The sequence below is a fragment of the Fukomys damarensis genome, unplaced genomic scaffold (genome assembly GCF_012274545.1).
Source record: "Fukomys damarensis isolate Sample0158 unplaced genomic scaffold, DMR_v1.0_HiC HiC_scaffold_14, whole genome shotgun sequence".
Lineage (NCBI taxonomy): Eukaryota > Metazoa > Chordata > Mammalia > Rodentia > Bathyergidae > Fukomys > Fukomys damarensis.
The window spans coordinates 20,079,980-20,103,482 of record NW_022900926.1 but is presented as its reverse complement, the minus strand read 5'-3'; the positions used below and the strand labels follow the sequence as shown (position 1 = coordinate 20,103,482).

At 36.1% G+C, this 23,503-nt stretch overlaps 1 protein-coding gene across 2 annotated transcripts in view; it reads right to left on the bottom strand.

The window, feature by feature from the left end:
• Txlnb (taxilin beta) overlaps positions 1–23,503 on the bottom strand; it is a 39,546-nt gene that overhangs the window by 1,531 nt on the left and 14,512 nt on the right. The window contains exons 5-9 of one of the 2 annotated variants that reach the window (XM_010626600.3): positions 18,093–18,287; positions 13,851–13,970; positions 10,359–10,433; positions 3,941–4,033; positions 1,017–1,112 (exon numbers count right to left, since the gene is read on the bottom strand). In XM_010626600.3, coding sequence (XP_010624902.1) covers positions 1,017–1,112; positions 3,941–4,033; positions 10,359–10,433; positions 13,851–13,970; positions 18,093–18,287 — 579 coding nt within the window. Of the gene's footprint in view, positions 1–1,016; positions 1,113–3,940; positions 4,034–10,358; positions 10,434–13,835; positions 13,971–18,092; positions 18,288–23,503 lie in introns of both variants that reach the window. The other variant, XM_033763262.1, reaches the window with a different exon arrangement.

Genomic DNA, 23,503 nt, shown 5'->3' with positions numbered 1-23,503 from the left:
GGTTTGTGTGCTAGAATATGGTAGAATTTTAATCACCATAACCCATTCTTTAGAAAGATGGCACAGCTTCTTTCTGCATTAGTCCAGAGCCCCTCAAATCTTAAAGTAGATACATTGTCTAATTCTAAGATTTAGATGATAGAAGCTAAAGTTTGTAGCAGACTGCCTTGTCCTCAGTAGAGCCATATCTGTTCTATAGGTAAACTACTACATGCTAATTCCAGCCCAATTTCATTTATGTGGATGAATAGTAAGAATATATCTTTGGAATTGGTTGCAATTTGGGATGAGTTGTTAGATCAGTAATTATAACCATAGGAACTCACCACACACTAATTCATTATGCTGGTTAAACTATTCTTTTCTCTAGAAATGATGATGTGTTTATGCGTGAACATGTTTCTAATTGTCTCACTCTTTACCCCCATCTTTGAATTATTGTGTACCCTTTGAGCTTATTTTCATGAATGGACCTTCATCTATCAGCCCCGCCTTTCAGGTCAGGGATCTTGTATCTTTGTCTCTAGAATTGCAGAGCCCACTCAGACCTGGCATAACAGCACTATTTAAATGCTTGTTGGAGGAATTTAAAAATTCTTTTTCACATCTATCTATAAAATGGCATATACCCTTAGTGCTTGAGCTGGTACTTTTTCTTAGTATATGCAAATCAGTTAATTTGTTCATATTAGGTGCGAGGTAAGGGAAATTCAAGGCCAACCAAGACATTTATTCTACTTTTAAGTAATCCACAATCCAGCAGGCATGATGCTGCTCTGAGGACAGCTTTTGAATCAATACGTGTGTGACTTAGGGTCACAAAGCTTTTTGTGAGTGAGGATGGGATTCAGAATGGCCTTTGCTCTTATTTTTATCACAGTTTAACATGGCATATCCCCCAACATTTAGCTCTTTTTCAAATATAATCACTGGTACTGTTGGGTTATAATTACACTCTCAGATTGAACAGCGTAACTAAATGGGGCTGGTAAATACTAAGAGAAAAACTTTCTTACCTCTTCAATCATGTCCAGTAAAGCTTTGTTACAGTTTTCAAACCGGGCTTTCCATGTGGCTGTGTCCTTTTCTAGCTTCTTCATTTTCTTAGTTGTCTACAGAAATTAGACTGTTTTAGTTTTAATCCTGAAGAGTTAATGTTTCAAGGAAGCTATTAGTTCCATATGTGACATCAAGGGCAGTCCTTTTGTTACCAGCTGGCTAAAGCAAACAAATGGTCAGTGTCAAGAATGCAATTGGGGCAGAGTCATGATTTATTTCTGACTCTTCTAGGTCAGTGGTGAACAAACTTATTTGCACCAGGGCCTATTCAGGAGAAAGGAAGCTACTTAAAGATGCACTGTTTGTTTATGCTTTTTCTCTGGTTTAAAATAAAAATATTTTTACTGAGACCCATGAGTAAGCTCGCAATTTGTTTATTTATTTATTTATTTTTTGGTACCGGGGATCAAACTCGGGTCCTTGTGCTTGCGAGGCAGGCTGCGGAACCACTGAGCTAAATCCCCAGCCCAAGCTTGCAGTTGGGTCATTCGCTTTACTGAATAGAAGTGAGAAAGGTACTATGGCTTTTAGCCATTAAAATATTGGTAATATCAGCACATTTGAGAAGTAGTCACACAGATGCAGCTTTCCCTTTTCTCCATCTCTGTTTGCATGCTGATGGAGACTTTAAAAAATGTGATTATGCACTTTGTTCATTTAAACTTTGAAACGTTCTCATAAGAAAATTTTATTTTCACCCCCCTACTTTATAATGAAGAAACTGGAACTCAAAGAATGGAGTGATATTCAGGTGAGCTAATGAAGAGTGAAGGTGAAACTGCATCATTTCATTTCATGCAGTATATGCAGGGCATAGGCTGGTGTTCAGGCTGAGATGGTTGTGGGGGATACAGAAATGAGTAACGTGTAATCTAGGTTTTTGGAGCTTGAGTCTATTCGTGCCTCCTTATTGTAGGATCTCCTCTGTACTTGAATCAAGTGAAGTACCTGTGCAAGATTTATAAGCAGGGGCTGGGGATTTAGCTCAGTGGTTCTGCTACCCGCCTCTTAAGCACAAGGTCCTGAGTTCGATCCCCAGTACCAAAAAAGAAAAAAAAAAAGATTTATAAGCAGGCATGGTTTCCTCATATGTATAACTAGGCATTTACTCCTTGGGCCCAGCCTGTCCAAAACTGGGTTTTTGTTTTTTTTTAGTACCGGGAACTGAACTCAGGACCTTGCGTTTGCAAGGCAATTGGTGGAACCACTCAGCTAAATCCCTGGCCCAAAACTAGATATTCTTAGAGAATGAAGGCTGGGCCCAGATTGTCAGCTCTGGCTCTAAGAAACGTAGGTGAGCCTTGAATTTTTTTTTTTTTTAATTTTGATCACATATAAACTGTTAGTAGTTTATAAACTTTTAAGGTCATTAACTCCTTTAAGAATTTGATGAAATAAATGGGACCATACTTCAGAGAAATGCAAATATACACATCAGGCTTTTTTTTTTTTCAGGTAAACTACTGAAATTCCTAAATGGACTTCAGATTAAAAACTCTTGATTTAATATTTATTCCAATTTTAAAATATGTAATTTTGAAATGAAAACATTGTCTCCTCTTAAAATATTTATTCCAGTCAGCCTAGAATGTTAAAAAATTTAATGGATAGATCCACCATGAAATAAAAAACCTAACTTTTAACAAGTATAAACCTCTTAAATTTGTTTACTTAATTGTGAAATTTGGCATATTATTTCATGGAGATATTTTTAAAAAGATCCTTTCTGTACTTAAAAGTGCTTAATGTCAGTGCTTATTCAGAGAGTTCTGGTGCTCATTTTGTATAGCAAAAATGCTTTGGTTGCCCGTTTTTGATCGGATTGTAAGTTTTGTGCTCCTAGATCTTTATTTCTTCTTTGTAAGAAAGAGTCTTTTTTTGTCTATGACTTATACTCTGAGTAACACTTTGGCCATTCTTTGATGTTTATGATTCACAATGTATTAACTATTGTTATTTTCTATTTTTTTTATAAAATTTTGATTTTTTTATATAAGTAAAAAGTGCTTTTTATTTTTTTATTATTTACTTGTATAACATTAAAATAAAAAACATTATACCAATATTAGTATCTTAGTTGTAGAAGACTTTTAAAAAATTTAAACATCAGTTAAAATGAATTACCTTATTTGAACTTCACAGTCTTGTGAGATAGATAAGGAAGATAATGTCTCAATTTATAGAGAAAAAAATAAAATTCAAGGGAGGTAAGTGAATTGTCCAGCATGACTTGTTGAGTAAGAACACATTCAAATTTGAATTCCAGTTTTCATCTTCTAATTTAGGACTTGTCATTCATCTATCATGTTACATGTCTTCCTTTTTATGAAGGATCATATCAGGCTTGTTGTGGCAGTGCATGCCTATAATCCCAGCACTCAGGAGGCAGAGGCATGAGAATCACTATGAGTTCTAGGCCAACCTGGGCTACACAGTTCAAGACGAGCCTAAATTACATGGCAAGCCCCTGTCACAAAACAAAACAAAACAAAATGATCCTATCAAATGGTATTTTCTGATCTAACATTTTACTTTTACATATTTGTATGAAAAATTTTTGTAACCTTCGGAAGATTAGGATTTTTTTTTACTTTGGTAGATTCAAATGTCTTTTTTTTTTTTTTTTAAAGCTAGCCATGGAGAAGAATAGGAAGTATTCAATCTCAGAGTGAAAAATGTATCCTAGCCTTTTTTGGATTCTTGCTAAGATTAATTCAACAGATATTTACCAATAAAAAAAATACAGCCCAAACCTCATTCCTATCTATAAACATTTCATTGGTTTATCAAATGCACTGAAATAGCAAGGGAAAGATAAACAAAAAGAATTGCCTGTCAAAATAGAAAATGTCATATTTTGTGGATGATGAATAATACTCACTTTATCCATTTCCTGTTTGAAAGTAGCAAACACTTCATTGCTTTTTGTCAGTGTGCTCTGGAACTCTTCAAACCTTCCTGCATAGAGATTGAGCTGTAAACAGGAGAAAGAGTGCATCTATTTTAGGTCTGCTTTTCAGAATACTTCCAGAACAAAACAATGTGTCATTGCTTATTATGTGGGAAGAAAAATGATTTATAGGATTCTCAGTACAGTGTTAGTCATGTGTTATGTTTTTTTTTTCTTTTGCTACAAGGTCAGTCTAGCATAAATGGAATGCTTCTTTAAAGAAAAAGGAAATAATGAATGTCATTACCATGTCATTATATTAAAATTTTTACCAGCAAGACCCTATGTTCAATCCCCACTATCATAAAAAAAGTGATAAGGAAATGTGAGTGGACAAGGATGGACAAGGCCTGCTGTTACTGTGTAGGTTGTGCACCACTTTAAGCAATTGCCTTTTCTGTTTTAGACATCATAGTTTTATATCTTTATGAAGACTGTGCAGTGTTCTAGCCAATAGTTAAAAATGGCCTTTTCATCAAAATTAGCTTATTATACCAATTTTCTCCAAATAGAGGTAATGAGTCTTGATGGAGGGATGCCTTGTTTTAGTTTGCACCAAAAATTGTATGGGTTAGCATTCCCGAGTGTGTGGCCCATCATAGGGATACCGAGACGAGTCATTGTATCTTCACATCTTTAATTCCAAGACTTGCATTTGGAATGGAATGGGGCAGCATAAAGGAAGAAAAGTGTGTTAATACTTTTTAACAAAATACTAAAATCTTCCTTTTAAAAATGATACTAATATAGTATGTTCTGAATGAAGAGAGATTTGATATGAATAATTCAAGTTAGTAAAGCCTCCGTTTTCAAATTCAGTACTCTTGAATGTCCAGAGCACTCCTGGGTCCTCACACAAGCACAGAAATGTCTTGTGTGTGGAGGCAGACCAGCAGCATTCACAGCTGCTCTTGGTAGATGGGGATGGGCTGGTTTGTGGGCCAGAAGGAAGGTACCAACTAACCACCTGGTGGTATCCGTGGGACTCTTCTAAAGGAGAGAAAAGCACACAGACTGAAAGCCAGCAGTTTGGAGAGCTCTCAGTCTTAAGCATGGGATTTGAGTGTGTGTGTGTCAGACAATCCCTAGATTCCTGAAAATTGGTTACTTAGAATGATTTATTCCCTAAGAATTCATAATAGTTGAGCATTTTTTTTGTGTTGTGGATCGAACTCAGGACCTTGAGCTTGCGAGATAGGCTGCACCACTGAGTTAAATCCCTGGCCCTATTTGAGATTTTAGTAAAGTAAACAACATTTTAACATAAATCCTTTCCATAGTTGCCAATTTTTCAAATTCTCAACAACAGCTGACCATTATTCTGAATGGTCATTACCCTAAGAGTATGTGACAGAACTGAAATTTATTTCTCATGATATCTGGCATACAGATTACACAAGACTGAGTAAAAGTGCATCAGGGATTTCATGGCCAGGAAGGTACCCTAGGATTGTACACATACACACACACCACACACACGGATGCACGTTGTACATAAGATAATATTTACTCTTATTGTGTGCAGTGCAGTGTGACAGCCTCTTAGTTTGAGATACTTTACCCTAGGGTAAGCTTTTGTGGGTCTGGTTACCTGCATACATTGCATATTATCCAGTCATCTGTGGTAAGACATACTACCCCTAGCAGGTAATGGAATCTTCTTTTATAGAATCTGTTCATTTGGGTTCTCAGCCAAGCCCTTCCTGTTAACTTCTTTTTCTTATTTTCTCCAATTTATTGGTAATTCCAGCAATTACTTGGGAGTCTCAGAAACTGTGGGTTCCTGAGCTAGTCCCTCCAAGCCTTCTCTTGTAGCTGAAGTTGTAGGCTGTAGACAAGCAAGGGCAAGAGTGAGCTGATGATCCTCTCTCCAGATGTAACCTTGACAGAATTAGCAGAAACAGCCACACCCGGAACTTCGGCTTCAACATTAGTTCATAGGCAGTGAAGTTTTCTGATGAGATAGTCTGTACTAACTATATGTCTATCTTACTTTTTCATATGTAACTATAGGCTATTTTTCCATCATGTCTGAAAGTAACGGTACTAAGAAAAAGGCAGCATGTTTTTTGATGAATTAATTGGGGAGATGTTTATCTTTCTCATGTTTTCTTCTTGCTGGACTGTGGTATGAAGAAGACAGACACACCCAGAGTACCAAGCATTGCATCATTCTTCATCACCTTTTCCGGGATTTTTCCTAGAGAGTGTTTTTGCTTTTGTATAGCTTTCTCAAAACTTTTGAAAAAATTTAATTGTGGTAAAAAACACAGAATATCCAATTTACCATTCTAACCATTTTAAACTATATAGTTTAGTAGAATTAAGTATGTTCACATTGTTGTGCAAACATTCACCTTGCAAAATGGAAATGTTATACCCATTAAACAACTCCCCATGTGCTCCTCTGGGTGACCAGTATTTAATATTCTGCTCTTCTTCCTGTTGACCCCTTTGTCATTGGTAGCAAAACCTGTGTGGATTATTTCTTGGGAAACCAGCTCCAGCGCTTCCTGTTTTTTTTTTTAAACTGGATACTTATTCAATAGTATTTTACCTCTGACAAAATGCATGTTTGGTTTCACATGTGATATTCCTACTCTCACTTTGGGATTTCAGAGAAGCATAAAAAGGACATCCAGAGGTCATATGCAGTATTTTTCCTGCCAGAGTCAAAAATAGAAGCAAACTACTTTATGGTTAGAAGTAATGGTAATTGCCTCAATATTTCACTTGTAAATGGGCCTAGGGAGACACACATTCTTTTAACTGAGCACTGAATTTTAATTAAAAACATTTGTAGTTGTAGGGAAACAAAAATGTGTCTAGGAATTGTCTTATCAAACCTGTGAGATTTGGTTTGGTAATGGGTCCTATTACAAGGCTTTCTTCTTATCCTATAAAGTTACGGGGAGGGCTTTTGATTTTAAAGATTATGATTATACATTTCAAATAATTTGCTCACTGTTCTTTCCCCTTGGGTGGTACTTTGAGTCTGCTGTTAGATATTGCTGGCTTTCCACATCTACTGCTGTCCTCATCCTTATTGATCTGATGAACACTCCATTTGTAGTGGCAATTGTATCCCATTGATCATCTCTGACAGTTACTCTATTGCTTTGCTTTGTATAATTGAAAGCCAGACATCTCTTCCCTAAGTGAGAAACATGCTTTCAACTGGCCAGCTGTTGTCTTACTACTGAAAAGTGACTTCAGTTTAGGAAAACTAGGTAATTTGTCTTTGATATTTCTATTACTCAGGCCTTAGCAATGGGGACAAAGGCCTTGGCCTCCTGCCATTCCCTCTCCTTAGAGGACAGTGTAAAACCAAAGGAAGTATTTGACTGGTGTGCAACATCATTTGCAGTAATTTGTTTTTCAAAGTTTGAGTTTGTTTTTATTTTTTTGTTTGTTTGTTTGTTTTTTATTTTTTTTTTGGATAGGGTCTTTCTATGTTGCCCAGGCTGGCTTCAAATAATATTTGTGCTTTAGCTCAAGTGATTGTTTTGCCTTAGCCTCTGGAGTAGCTGGGATTACAACTGAGCCACTATACTTCCCAAAAGTGTTTAAAATAAGAATGCTAATACTTCTTGGTAACTTGTTTAAACATTATTACACAGAGCGATTTGGGGCCCTTATTTTCTTCTTTATGGCTAAATAATTATTGAAATTTTGAAAGTTCCTTGGAGCTCAGAAGAGAAAAACAAACAAGGTCCTTACAACTAGTGAATCTGGCTGCCCTGTGATAAACTGTGGACTCTGGAGGAGGAGATGGGGTTAACTCTGTCTAGGGTCACACTTCTTTAGCTCTGGAAAATCTCTACATTCGTAAACTGGAGCTGAAAAGGTTCTTGAGATTATATTTTCCAGTAGTTCTTCAACTGTTTTGTAACTGAAGATTCCCTTGTTTGTTCCTATTTCCTTATATGGATCCCCACCTATGAAAGAGCACACTAGCTTATACTAGTTTGTGCTCTAAATAATGGTTAGCATTTTTATTAGAAGTATTGTTATTAGATTGTTAGTTCAATTAGGCAGAGATGTTTGTCTCTCTTATTGATTACTGTAGCTCTAACATCTAGAACCATTTAGTAGGTGCTCAATAGAATTGGTAGAATTATTCATGCTATGGACCAGGCACTGAGTTAAGTGCTTTGCATATGTAATTTGATCGTACACTGCATATATTTTGTATCTGCTAACTCATTGTCTTTTTAAAAATTAAATGTGTCAATAACTGCCATGCATAGTTGAAGAGTAAGAGCTAATATGATATCAGAAGCAACTGCATTTTAGAGTAGCTGCAGCCATAAGTGCTGCTGTTTTGGAAATACTGAAAAAAATATGGGCCTCACAGAGGTCAGAGGACTCTTGCTAGCATCACTGATTTATGACAGTGATCTTCATGTTACACACAAGGAAATTTAGATCCAGAGAGGTTTCAGTGAGTTGCACAGGGTCACATAGTTTCTCTGTAGAAGGACCAAGAATCTAACCCTGGTTTCTGTATTCGTTTCAGGACCAGAGGATAAGTGAGGAACTGCGGCAAATCTAGAACCCCTGGTAGATGTTTTTTTCAAGTTTGAGGGGGTATAGTTGGGAAATTGGATCACTCCTTTATATTTTTATTTCACAGATTAAAAGCCTAGATTCTGACGCTAGCTGAATGAATCACTGCCTAGCCCAGAAAGCAATACTATTCATCTACTCTTCTCAAGTTCATTGTCTTTATTTAGCATAGAAGAGTAGAGACTGTGCATAATAGATGATGTGAACAGTGTATAACTTCAAGTATTGTCCATTGTTTCTCTCAAGCTCTATGTTTTAAACGAGGCAAGGACAGATCAGAAGTCCAGGCTTGATTCTCTGAGTGCTCTCACCCTTAGTAAGGTCACACTGCTTTTTCTACTGCTTAAGTCCTAGTTGAAAACTTCACCTGCTTGCACATCCCTACACCATGATGTGAGGGGCTTTGTGACTGCCATGAGGTGGATCTTGAGTAACTCGGAGCCCTTTAATTCTATTAAAATTCAGAAGCATTATATTTTTTACTATCTAGGTAATTCGTCTTTAAAACTGTTCTTATATATTTTGAGAGAATAGGTCTTAGTGGAGAAAACAATTCATCATTGCATTCTTTATGCACATTGAAAAAGTATTCTTTAGGAAGGCTAGATATAAAAATGTTTTCTGTGTTTTTGTCTATGCAGTGGAATAACTTGTTATTTTAAATTGTCTTTTTATTTTACAATAAAAATATATTTATTGAAAGCTGGGCATGGTGGAACACGCCTGTAATCCCAGAACTTGGGAAGCTAAGGTAGGAGGATTGCTGTAAGTTCGAGACCAGCCTGGGCTACATAGTGAGTTCCAGGTCAGTCTCAACTACATAGTAAGACCCTGACTCAAAAAAACAAACAAAAAAATTCATTGAACATATTCATTCATACAATGAGTATGTTTTTTACAATGACCAAGGATTCTATACTCAGCACATACATACTTACAAATCTTAAATTAATGTTGCCTAATATGGAAGGCTTCTGATTTCCTCACCTTCTGTGATTCTGCTGTGTGATCTCACATTCCCTTTAGCCCTTGGACATTTCTCCTAGCAGCAGAGATAAAGTCCCTCTGGCCTGTGTCAGGATGGTTCTGGAACCTGGCAGAATGTTTTCAAGGAGGGGCAGAGCCCCAAAGGGGAATGGGGAGGATGGATAGGCCTGGCTTTGTCCCAGAAACAGGTGTGTCAGGAGGCTTTATTTTTGAGCCTGAAATAGGAATTCCAGTAGTCTAATCAAAGCATGAATGAAACTATGAAACCAAATGAAAATGGCTCCTGACTTGCCTGGTACTTATAGTCATTCTTTACTAATAAGGCTAACCTCTGATAGTGCAAAAAACCTATATGCTGCCTTTATTTTGCATAAAACAGCATCAAACTATGAGGATATTTTAAGAATTGTCAGTTACAGATGGTACTTCTGAACGGATTACATTTTCTTTTTACCTTACTAGGATAAAGGGGGAGGAAAGAGACAGAAAATATGGACAGATAGTTGTGAACCTCAACATTAACTTCTTGTGACAATTTTGATGCCATTGTTTGTCAATAAATCTTTTGATTGGGTGTTGGTATAGAGTATATCTTTTTTCTAAATATAATACATTGCTATGCTTTTATTTTTACTTAAAATAGCACAAGTGAAGGTCTTCTTTATTTCCACACCCCTGTCCCCCATGTCCCCTAGTCATGTGCCATATGAAAAGCTCTTGGATTACCATTCATTCTAGCCTCTTGGAACTAGCCTGAAGAGCACACCCCATGCATCCTTCTCCCCAACTTCACCTGAGCTTGCAGCACTGTCTCTTGTTCCTTCAGCACTTTAGCCTGAAGTTTCCACTCTGCTGCCTGATTGAGCAACTGTGAGAAGAGAGAATGTATGGAAACAAGGTCAATTTGTTTTTTAGATTACCATTTGCCTACAATTTGTGTATAAAACAATTGTTTTTCTTATTAAGCCTCTTAACTATTTTTGGGGGTAGACTTTATTAAAAAAACTAAGAAAGCTAAGAAAACATTTAATCTAAAATATTTTATTTTTAATTAAAAAGTAGTGCTTTGGTTTGTTTAGGGTTTTTGTTTGCAGTGCTGGATTGAACCAAAGACGTCACACATGCTAGGCAAGTGCTGTACCACTGACCTACATGCCTAGATCAAAATTAGTGGTCTTAATGAAAAAAAAATGCCTCTAACTCAAGCATGAACCACAAAATTCAATCTCCCACGAACTTCTGGATGCTTCTCTAGCAATCCTTTCTAGACATCATCAGCCTCTGCTTGAATATCCCCAGAATCTCCCCACCTGAACACTGTTGCCAGGAAGTATTCCTTTACATTAACCAAGAATTATTCTTTTAGATTCTGCGCTTTACCACAGCATGCCATTGCAGTAGAAATATTGACTTTGTCTCTGTCCTCTGTTCCTGACTCAGAGCTTTTATTGTGCATTGGAATTTTCTTGGGAGCATGTTAAAGGGCATATCCCTCTCACAGAGTATGATTTAGAGTGTGATTAAAATCTGTACATATAGTTTGGGTTAATGTGAGAAACAGAAGTTTGACTTATTTTTCTAAATCTTATTCTCTGGAGGTTTACAAAATAAGAAGCTTTATCTCTCTCCCACAGAGTATCCTTTCAAATATAGTAAAATATGGTCAGACATAGTCAGAACTGGGAGCTCACATGTGAAACTGAAAATGGTTTTTAGCATAAAACTGACATACATAAGTAAAAAATGTTATTTTAACTTAAAATTTATGTTAATGTACTTATCAACTTTGATGTGATCTATTTTGGGTTAAGGTCTTCTAGAGTTCAGAGTTTTATTCATTTTATAAAATTCGTACCTATAATGTGTCCGATAAAACTTCTAGTTTTTTAAAAATTGTATTATAACCTAAAGACAACTTGTAAAGTACAATTGATTGGTCCTACAAGAGGCCTGGGGGTAGCTGCAAAACAGACCTCTAGTGCCACCTCTGACCATCTGAGGAATGTGGTGGCTGTGTGCAGGGCCCTGCTTTTTTTTTTGCTGTTGTGCAGCCTATTGTAATGGGTGATTCTGGATCTAACAGAAGGTTGATGGCTGGGTATTCTGCTTGTCCCTCACTGGGACTCATATCTCATGACTTTCAAAATGAAGTACAAGAGCTGCAGCCTAAGCAGATGGCCACCTTTGAAGAGCTAAGCAGCTACCCTTCTCTAACCCAAGTCTGCTATTTTGCTAAATTAGGGTAAAAAAAACTGAACAGTGTGTGAGTTTCTTGCTAAGGCTACGTCACCACAAATCTCTCTAGTCTCCCTCACATGAATCTTTGCTCAGTTCTTCCTCTGTGATTTTTCATGTAGTAAACCAAATACAGCTATCCTGCAGGAAGCATATTTTATCTACAAGGATAATTAAAACAGTTGAATATCTGTTTTCTTGAATTTTGAATAATAAATGTTTTATTTATTACTCTGAGAGCTAGATTATAGATGGGTTTAATAAATTAATATTTCTCGGGGCCAGGGATTTAGCTCAGTGGTTCCACTACCTGCCTTGCAAGTGCAAGGTCCTGAGTTCATTCCTCAGTATCACACACACACACACACACACACACACACACACACAAAGAGCTGGGCTGGAGATTTAGCTCAATGGTTCGATGGCCTGCCTTGCAAGCGCAAGGACCTGAGTTCAATCCCCGGTACCAAAAAAAAAAAAAAAAAAGAGCTTTCCAATGGCCATGTGGTTATATTCTTTAAAATTCATCTTTTTATTTCTATTCTTGAAAATTTAAGTTATTTTAAAAATTACTGTTTTACAAATAGGAGTTATTCTGGTATTTTAGAGAAATGACAAGCTTGTCCTCAAATGTCAAATGGCTAAATTTGAATAATTGGTTCGCAGATTGTGTCTTAAATCTCTCTCCCCAACAACTGATATACGCTACCCTTTAAGCATTTGCAACATATCTCTGAGTATGATGTGCTATGATAGAGATCTTGGGTTTTGGGGACAGATGCTCCTGGATTTGAAACACATCTTGGTCACTTAGCAATCAATGCATGACCTTAAACAAGCTTTATATCCTTTTAAAACTTTACTTCTCACATCTGTAGAATGGCCCTACAGCTTTTGGAAGATGCTTGGGGCCACTAAGATCAGAAAGCACCACCATTCAGTTTCTTCTCTCCAAAACTCAGGAGTCATCCTCGTCTTACCCCCTTCTTCTTGTCACCATCTTCAAGTCAACAGCATTGCCTGCCACTTTGCATTGGAAAAGCTTCTATTCATCTCTGTTTCTCCTTCCTCGGTGCCTCCTTCCTAACTGAAGTCATCATCATATCTCATCTGGATTGCTGTAATAACCCTCTCTCTTCTTGCTTTCTTGCTCCTGTGTAATTCATTTCTACCAGGGAGCTATTTTTTTTTAATGGTACCGGGGATACAAACTTAAGACCTTGTGCTTGCAAGGCAGGCATGGTGGCACTGAGCTAAATCCTTGGCCCAAGCTAAGTTAATCTTTCACAGATAAAAAGTAGGTCATGTCACTTTCTTGCTAAAACTGCCCAGTATTTTCTCATTACATTTAGAGTAAAATCCAAACTAATTTTCAAGCTGTACAAAACTACTCGATTTGATCCCTGCTTAGTTCTGCAATATCATTTTGAACCTTTCTCCCAGTTGGTCTACATTCTCTTGCTTCCTTGACCTTTTCCTATTTCTGGAGCATTCCAGGCTGGTCTCAGCATCGGGACCTTGTCATTGTTGCAGACATTGTTGCTGAAGATGACCTCTCCACATGGCGGCTCTGCATCATACAGGGCTTGGCTCAAGCATCTGCCCTTCTGGGAGGCCTTCTGATCTCCCATTCTAAAGTAGGTTCCCCCTTTTTTGGTCCCTTCTCAGTTCCTCCTTATTTTTCTAATAGCATTTACTTTTATCCGGAATTACTCTTCCTTGTATGTTAGCTTGCTCTTGCCTGTCTCTTCCCAGTCAAACTCTATAATCTGCATGGTGGGAGATGGCCCTCCTTTCTCTTGTTCACAGCTATATATAGCACCAAAAAGAGCGCTCAGCAGATAATAGGCATTTGAAAAATATTTGTTGAATGACCATTTTATGTGGGAAATAGTGTAGAAACAGTGCTTCATATTGGGCAGGCTCATATAGTTCTCCATAGAAGCTCAGGCTCTTCCTCAATCAATGTAATACTCTTTGACCATTATCAAAACCGAGTTTCTGCCACGTGGGTAGACTAGATATGCACAGTGACTAGAAGGATAAATACATATTCCTTTTCTCGATTGTGCTGCTCCTCTGCTTCCTTCATCATTTCTTGTGCCTGCTCAAGTTTTGCGTCCACCAGCTTCTGCTGCAGTTCTCTGTGTTTAAATATTTTGTCCAGATGCTAAGGAAAAATAAAGTATACATAAAGTGCATGGTTTAGTATTGGTTCTTAAAAAAAGCAAAATAAAAAAAAATTCACATGAATACACTTCTCTAAGTTTTAAGACTTAAAAAATAGAGGAGGAACAGATGTACATGTATTGCTTAGGGCAGTATATAAGGCCATACATTGGTGAAGGCCCCCACCCTTTGCACTATATAAACAGCTGGAAAAGGTGGAGACCCCAGGGTTCAGCATAATACCTTAAACCCCTAATTTTATTTTTCTAAATTTGGCAGCTATTTGAAATGTAACTTATTATGCTAGATAGTATAGACAGTGAACCTGTACTACGAGGACCATATCACTGTCACTGAGTACTTGGCACTTTCTGTGAATATAAAGCCTCTTTTAACCACAGCATTAATAGAGCTTGTTATGGTAAGTCCTCCACATTCTTGCCTCAAGAACTGTGAGAGTGCTTTGTTTGGGGTGCCAGCATGTGCTCTTAGGGCTAGGAGGAAGGACCAGCCCTCTGAATTCTCTGTTGGTCTGGTGGTGCCATAGTTTGGAATGGAAATGTCACCCAAAGGCCTTTGTGTTAGAGGCTTAATGCTATTGGGAGGTGGTAGAAAATATAAGAGGTAGAGCCTAGTGGGAGGTCTTCTACTCATTGGGGGCATGCCCTTGAAGGGTATAGTGAGACCCCACCCTTCCACTTTTTGTCCCTTGATTCCTGGCTGCTACAAAATAAGCAGCTTTGCTCTACCACTTGTTCCTCACTGTGATGATGTGCAGCTTTGCCACAGGTTCAGAAGCAGTGGAGTCAGTTGACTATGGACTGAAACCATTAAAACTGTGAGCCAAACTAACCCTTTTCTCTATTCTCTATTCTCTAAGGTTATTATCTCAGGTGTTCATTATAATAATGGAAAGCTAACATAGGTAGAGATTCTAAGACCAAGGGTCACAGATGAATTGATATGCAGATATGCACTGTCTTCTACACCTTTTGACCTCTGGGCTTGCCAGATGAAGAGAAGCTTCCAACTCTAAGTGTGAAGAGTTTTTTGGTCATTGAGAAAGAGCACATGTGAAGTTCTGTTCTTGAGAAAACATCATTCATAATAGCCTTAAGAAAAATTACTTAGGAAATGAACAAGGAAACAGTAGATCTCTACAACAAAAACTGCAGTGCTCTGAAAAAGGAGATCAAAGAGGACATTGGAAAATGGAAAGATAGCCTTTATGCCTGGATAGGAAGAACAAATATTGTAAAAATGGCTAAACTACCAAAGATGATATATTGACTTAATGCAATCCCAATTGAAATACCAACAGCATTCCTCACAGAACCAGGAAAAAAACAATTTTAAATTCATATGGAACCAGAAGAGACTAAGTAGAAGTAATCTTGGACAACAAAAGTATAATAGAAGATATTACAACCCCAAATTTTCAAGTTATATTACAAAGCTACAGATTAAACACAACCACGGTACTGGCACAAAACTAGAAACTTGGATCGATGGAACAGAATGGAGAAACAACCCCAGGCAATTCAGTCATCTGATCTTTGGCAAAAGGGTCAAAACACACTGAAGATAGCTCCTTCAATGAATGGTGCTGGGAAAACTAGTTATACATTTACAGAAGGTTGAATTTAGACCCATATCTCTTACCATGTACTAAACTAAAATCAGAATGGAACTCACTGTGTAGCTCAGGCTGGTCTCAAACTCACAGTGATACTCCTGCCTCAGCCTCCTGAGTGCTAGGATTACAGGTGTGTGCCACCACACCTGGTTTGAAACTCTTAAAGACATAGGCATATATATAGACTTTTTGAACAGAACTGTCATTGTACAGTAAAATAACATCAAGAATATGCACATGGGATTATATTAAAAAGATTCTTCACAGCAAAGGAAACAGCTAATAGAATGAAGAGACAAACAGCAGAGTGGGAAAAAATGGTGGTAGCTACTCCTCAGACAGAGGACTGATATCTAAAATATACAAAGAACTCAAAAAATTCAGACCCCCCCATAGAAAATAAAAGGCCTAGTCAAAATGTGGGCAATCTAAGTAAATAGACACTTCTTTGAAGATGTACAGATAGCCAACAAATACATGGAAAAAGTCCAATATCGTTACTATGAGAGAAATGCAAATTAAAACAACACGGGGCTGGGGATTTAGCTCAGTGGTACCGCCACCTGTCTTGCAAGCATAAGGTCTTGAGTTCAATCCCTGGTACCAAAAACAACAACAACAACAACAACAACAAAAAAACCTTCCAAAAAACAACACTGAGATTTCATCTTATTCCAGAAAGAATGGCTATTATCAAAAAATCAAATATTAAAAAAATGCTAGTGGACTGTGGAGGAAAAAGGAACCCTTCTACATTGTTGGTGGGAATTTAAAGTAATACAGCCACTGTGAAAATAAATATAGAGATCCCTGAATAAAACCTAAGAAATTCTATTCAACTCAGCTATTTCCTTTCTAGGTATCTTCTGGAAAGAATGAAAGACATCATATTACAGTGATACACGTACATACTGATGTGTATAACAGCATCATTCAAAATAGTTCTTGGAAATGGCTTCCATGTCCATCAAAAGATGAATAGATACAGAAAATGTGGTAGGTCTACACACTATGGAGTACTAATCAGCAATAAACACGGATAAATGAGTCATTTTTAGGAAAATAGATGTTAAGTGAAATATGTCAGACACACAAGAATAAATATCACATGGTTTTTCTTATATGAGAAGCCCAAAGTATAAATAATTTAAAGAGCAAAATAAAGGACAGATAATATGAAAGAAGGAGATAGACTCCTTGCAAATGGGAAGAGGAACTAGAGATGGAGGGGTGAGGGAAGAGAAGGGAAAGGGAATTTAAAAAGTTAAGATGTGCTATGTACATGTACTAATGCCATTATACATGGCAAACATGTACAAAGAAACATAAATTCTGTCCTTGGGCTATACCAAGGGAATCAAGCCTTGGAATATATAACTAGTGTGTATCAGGCTATTCCACTTGAGATCTCTCTGAAGAGTGTGGACATTTTCCTTTCATTTCTTGCCTTGTACTGTAGTGTGAGCTCCATTCTGGAGTACGACTGATCCTTCAACAAGATAAAATGGTAGTATGGCATTTTGGCTTACTGTGAGGAACTGCTTCATTTATCTAACTGCTGTGACCATATGCTACTGGCTCAGTTTTCTTGATAAAATCCTAGCATGCTATTCCCAACAGAGCCACTTATTTTACATTTTAAGGCAGAGATGTAAGATTTGGGTGGGATGGGTAAAGAAATACATCATACTCCTGAGGAGTATCTGGGGGGTATTAAAACATGTTAAGCATTAAAATGCAGTTTTGAGGTAACAGAATACCCTTATTGTCTGTCTGTTATAAACTACTGACAGCAAAAGTGACTATGAGTGATTTAATCTCAGAGCCTCTACTTTCCATATATAAAATGTGGGGAATACAGCACTTTCTAGTTCATAAGGAAGTTGAGACAAATATATAAACTACTGACAGCAAAAGTGACTATGAGTGATTTAATCTCAGAGCCTCCACTTTCCATATATAAAATGTGGGGAATACAGCACTTTCTAGTTCATAAGGAAGTTGAGACAAATAAATAGTATATTGTATACAAGGTATAGTACTTAGCATACTACCTATACAAACTAAGCATAAAATAGATATCGTTATAATTATTACATTATTATTAACACTTTTGGCTTATAGGATATGTAGACTACAGATCCTTAATTAGATGACATGGTAATTTCAAAAAAGAGAATGGATTATTTTTTTGTCAACATAGAAAAGATTTTTTAAAGGGTTGAGAAGTATTGTTTTCAAGGATAACTGAGTTCACACCACTACTTACTGCCTTTACTTTGCAGTGACACCAGGTTTGAAGAAATCCCTTAGGACTTCCAGCCGGATATTTTGTACTACCGTCTGTCTTTATTTTGGAAATTCAATCCTAACCATTGATCAGTTTAAGGGTTGTGCATAACTTTTTTATTAATCGAGTTTCCCAACTTCACAACCCAGATCCATATCTATATATAGCAATGTGAACTTCTTTGATGTGGTTCTCACCTCCTCTCTGAGCTCATACTGATCAATGATGCTTTTCAATTTTTCTGCGAGTTCTGTGTTCTCCTGACAGAGCTTCATATTTCGCTCACTCTGCTGCTCTATCTGGGCCTGGATATCTGTCAGAGTAGTCTGGAAATGACTTGTGATCTCCTTCCTTTTCTCTTCTTCCTCACGTGCCCGTTGGAGGGTTTCCTCCTGTGGATAAAAAGCAAAATATTTTGTTATGCTAGTTTAAAGGATCCCCAGGTTTGGACAACTCAGGATGAGGTCACCAAAAGGAGGTTAGTGAGACTTTTTATTTCTCATTCTCTAAAGCTAAAGTTGCTCAATCCCAAAGTAAATGTATGAGCAAAGGTTTTAGCTGTAAGTACATAGCACCTCAGAACAGGTGCTGTGAGGGCCTTGAATTTGATCTTGGTGATGAGAATAGGCTTGTTTTAAAGATGATAGGTCTCTTGCTGAGTGAATGAACTGCAGTGATTTCTGACAAATGTATAGTCACACGGTTTTGCTCTTGGTTGTAGCCTGAATAAAGGCTACTGAGCTTTACTGATTGATGAAACAGATCACAGATTTCTTTGATTTCATACTAGAGGAAGACTGATAGATCTAATACGCCTTTAAAAAAAATCATGGCATATTAACCACATAATTGTGTTGGCCAAGTTTTGTAAATATAAGTGATCACAATATAAACTTTCTCTTAATAAAGAAAAAGTACTTTTATCAGAAAACTTAAAGGAAATGAAGATAACTATAGATCAATAAGAGCTATTCAAAAAATATAAAAGGAAATCTTCAAATATACTGGATATTTTAATATTCTGCAACAATGCATAAGATTCTAATAAGATTACTGACATTTAGAAATGGGAGGAAAGGAGCTAAAGGTGTAGGGAAGGTGTGATACGTAGGGGAAGAACAAAAAGGGAAAAGAAAAAAATGTGAGAGAATGAAAAGATATTCAGTGTAAATTTTGAATTTGAAAGCACTATTGAGTTTCAAATCTCTTTAATACTAAAATGAAACATCTAATTTTCCCTTGTTACCCTTTGTTAGAATTCATGAATTGAAAATTAACTTTTATATAATTTCTGTTCTCTTTTTCTCCTAAATCAAAAATTTCCATTCATTACTAACCACTATCGGTGTGCCCAGATTCCCTATCTGCATTGAGAATTGTTTGCTTTGCAATTGTTCTCATTCTTTCAGCCTAAAAGGATTTGATCTTGCTACATTATTCCAAAGATAGAGACACACTGCTGACAAATGATGCAGACATATTAACACTCCTTTCAGTTCTGATTAATTGTTAATATGAAAGCTTGCTTCATTATTGACAAAATTATACTACATTTTGTTGCTTCCCAAGTTCAAATTATGTAACAAGATTTTTTTAAAAAGAAATAATTACTGTAACAGAAGTAATTGCACAAATCTTTATTATAGAATAATGTGGTCAAAATAAAAATCGATGCTGAAAATAATATGCTGGAAATATCATTGGGTTTCATCTTTCCTATACAATATTAATATATTTCCTAACTCTGTGGCCATGAGAATCATAATTTATTCACTTGTAAACCTTTATTAAGCAGTAACTTCTCAGGGATATCATAGAAGATATCTGCATTTCCTAACCTGGAGAAATTAACTGTTTAAGATATAATTTCCTTGAATTTTGAATACTAGTACTTATTCTATATATTTATTAAAATTATGGCTGCCAGTTAAGAGCAACCAACTATACATATAATAGTGATTGCTACTTCACTTTTCTTGATATGTTTAGAAATCAACAAGGTCTGAATTATAGAAGTACAGACCATGATCTGAATTCCATTTGCATTTATAAATATATTCCATCCATGGATGAATGAGTATAGAAGAGAACCATCCCATACTACCCAGAAAAAAATCTAAGCTTTTCACAGAAGCTGTCTCCTGAAAGAAGGTACATATTAGAATGGTGTTAAATACACAGACCATCATAGCACCCAATCTTGGCCCACAAAACAGCATCTTACATTTTTCATTATATTGCTTTTCAATATTATATAAATAAATCAGCATTTTAAAAAAATTGAAGTTCATTGATAAAGAATTTGCAATCATTTGGACAGTTAGATAAAATTCAAAGTGAAAATTAATAATACAAATAAGATTTAGAGATGAAGCCTCAAAAAAACTTGGCAAGCATCATTATGCATCTTAGAACTGGTGCTGTGCCTGACACATCCATAGATATTCAGTAAATGTTTACTTAATGAATCAATAAATTACTAATATATGTACCAGTATATGAGTAGCTTGGATTAGATGTTTTCTATAGTCCTTATCACAGTAAAATTTTGTGAGATACTTACAGCAAATGCTTCTAATTACTTAACTAAAATCATTGTTCCTGAGACATTTACCCATCTTTTTTTACTAGGAAGTATTTTTGCAATACAGTTTGAGACAGATTTATTATTTCAAATTTGAATAGTGTTTTGTGAAACAAGCATGTCTCAGACTTTCGCTGGTCTTTCTAAATTATCCTAAATTGTGGGGTTTTTTGGTGTATGTTTAATAAAGACTAAAGATAAGATATACAGTCCTAAAAAGATGTGATTATGCATTCTCATTCTGCATTTTCCCTAGTTTTGAGCACATGAAATTTTAGATGCAGGTATTAAGATATCACTAGTATAGACAAGGAAGCTCATACTATAGTGTTATCTGTGAAACATTCAACACTATAAAGTTTGGACAAAATTTAAGAAACAGCTACTTAAAGGTATTGGAGGGTAAACAAAATCAGACAGATTCTAGAAGAAAGTTGGCACTTGTCCCCCCACCCCCTGCTTTTAGCTTGAAGGAAGTCTATAATTGGCAGCAGAATGAGAAGGGTAAAACTTTTATAGAAAACCTCCCAACCTACTGTACTTTTGGTCTGAAGGAGTAAGAATTCTGGACATGTACAGCTACTGAAAAGTGAGAGGGAGAGTCCCAGTCTCTCTGATCAGAAAGGGAGAACCCTACATTCTGTGAACAAACCCTGCCAAAATCTCTTAACTCTGAACCACATGCATGGTGGATAGATTCAAAGGAGCCCAGCTATAGAATAAAATAACTGAAGTGAGAGTTCAGCTACTGTCCAAGAAGCCAGGTTTGTAGTTTGAATCTGACCAAATTACAGTCAATGGTTAAAAAATTAATATTCTTCAGAAGTTTACAGTAGAATTCAGATTCTCCATAACATCAAGGATATAACTGGTGATGACTAGACATGAAACCAAGAAAAAGTGACCCATTTTCAAAAGACAATGAGAGACAGCCTTTTCTACAATGACACTGATATGGGAGTAGCAGAAATTTAAAACAATGAATAATGATATAAAATAAAATGCTATCTCAATGGATAAAATATCTGAAGTGGGAAAAATAATATATTTAAAAAACAGGTAAAAATTCTGAAATTAAACATGATGAAATATGAAATTTAAACAATCACTGCATGGACTAAGAAAAGAATAGAGATGATACTAAGCCGAAATACAGACCTACTAAGTTTGGCATGTTTATTGAGCTATCTAATGTTTCTTCTAAAAAGCAGGTGACATTTGTATCAGTGATAAGAGTTCCTATACAGAACCTACTTCCTTAGTCTATCTAGTTTTATTAAAAATATGTTATATTACATAGTAAATCAAAATCAATTATCACTGAAAACTTGCTTTACCCTAAGTTCTGGCTAAAGCACTCCCAAGTTTTACTATGGGCTATTTCTATAAAGCTGCCATTGCTTCCAGGTTTTTTTTTTTTAAATAAGAAATAGAATATACTTTCACAAATTTCCATTTTCTGTCTTAAGAAAAGTAAGGAGGCACTGCCATAATTATGGGATTGCTGAGGCAGTGTTTGGAATTTTCCATGTGAGCCAACGAATGTGAGGAGATGTGCATACATTGTTAGTGTTGTAAACAGTGCAGCCTGAAGCCTGAGTGTATGCAGAATGGACATAACCAATTTTGACATCACATTATGGATAAATAAACATTGAAAAAAAAACTAAAGACCCACAGTATATTTTACCTTTAACTTTTTGTAAACCATGTTTTATGGGTAACTTCAGTTTTACCATAAGGCTGATATAGTTCAACATTTTGAAAACATTAGTTTTGAGTTGGCAGAGGTGATCTAACCAACTGCCATTATGTTTGGTACTAAGACATACACCTTTCAATAAAATTACTGAAATGCAAGAAAAAAAAAAAGACAGGAAATAATCCATGAATGTGAAACTAGACCAATAGAAATGATCTAATTTGAAGAGAAAAGAGAAAAAAAAAATGGTGAAAAATGTAAAACTCAAAGACCTAGGAGAAATTAAAAGGCCTAATAAATATAAAATTAGAATTTTGGGAGAGAGAGTTGGAGTGAAAGTGGGAGCAGGGGAGAAGAGAGAAAATTTGAAGAAATAATGACTGAAATTCCCCAAATTTGTGAAATTTGTAACTGTGAAAAACACAGTTACAGATACAAAAAGATAAACAGTTACTAAGTATGTGAAGAAAACTCCTGGACATAAAGCAGTTATGATTCTGAAAACTAAGTATTAATAATGACATTGATAGTAAGTGCTGAAGAGAATTCTTCAAGCTGAACAATTGACACCTGGAAGAAATCTAAACGTTTAGAAAGAATAAAAACAAAAAGCATCAGGAATGCTAAATATCTGGTAAAGAAAAAAGATGGTTTTGGCCTTTAATTTTTAAAGGAATACATGGTCAGAATATAAATTATAACATTGTCTTGCAGGCTTTATAAATGTGTACTTGTATATATAAAACAATCATGCCTTAAAGGTAGATGAAGTAAATGAACCTATTTAGTTGTATTTCTTGTATATATTATGTAGTATTAGCTCGAGGTAGACTTTGAAAAATTAAGAATGTAGATTGTCATCGCAGAGCAGCCACTAAAGATAATGCAAAGAGGTATAATTTAAAAATCAAATAGATAACTGATTTAAACAGTGTCTTCTCCAAAAGAAGGCAGGAAAAGAGCAGAGGAACAGAAAAAGGTGGCAAGTACTTTTTAAAAGTGGTATCTATCATGTCATTAATTGCATCAGTGATTACATTATTTGTTAGTGGAATAGCATTCCAATTGAATGAGCAAATGAACAAAAGAAAGAAACAAGGGCCAGGGATTTAGCTCAGTGGTGCTGCTTCCTGCCTCACAAGCTCAAGGTCCTGTGTTTGATCCCTGGTACAAAAAAGAAAAGAAAGAAAGAACAAGTATATACTATCTGTGAAATATATGCTTTGTTTTGTTTTGTTTTTGAGACAGAGTCTTGCTGGGTAGTACAGGTTGGCCTTGAACCTACTATGTAGCCCAGGATGGCCTTGAACTTAAAACAATAT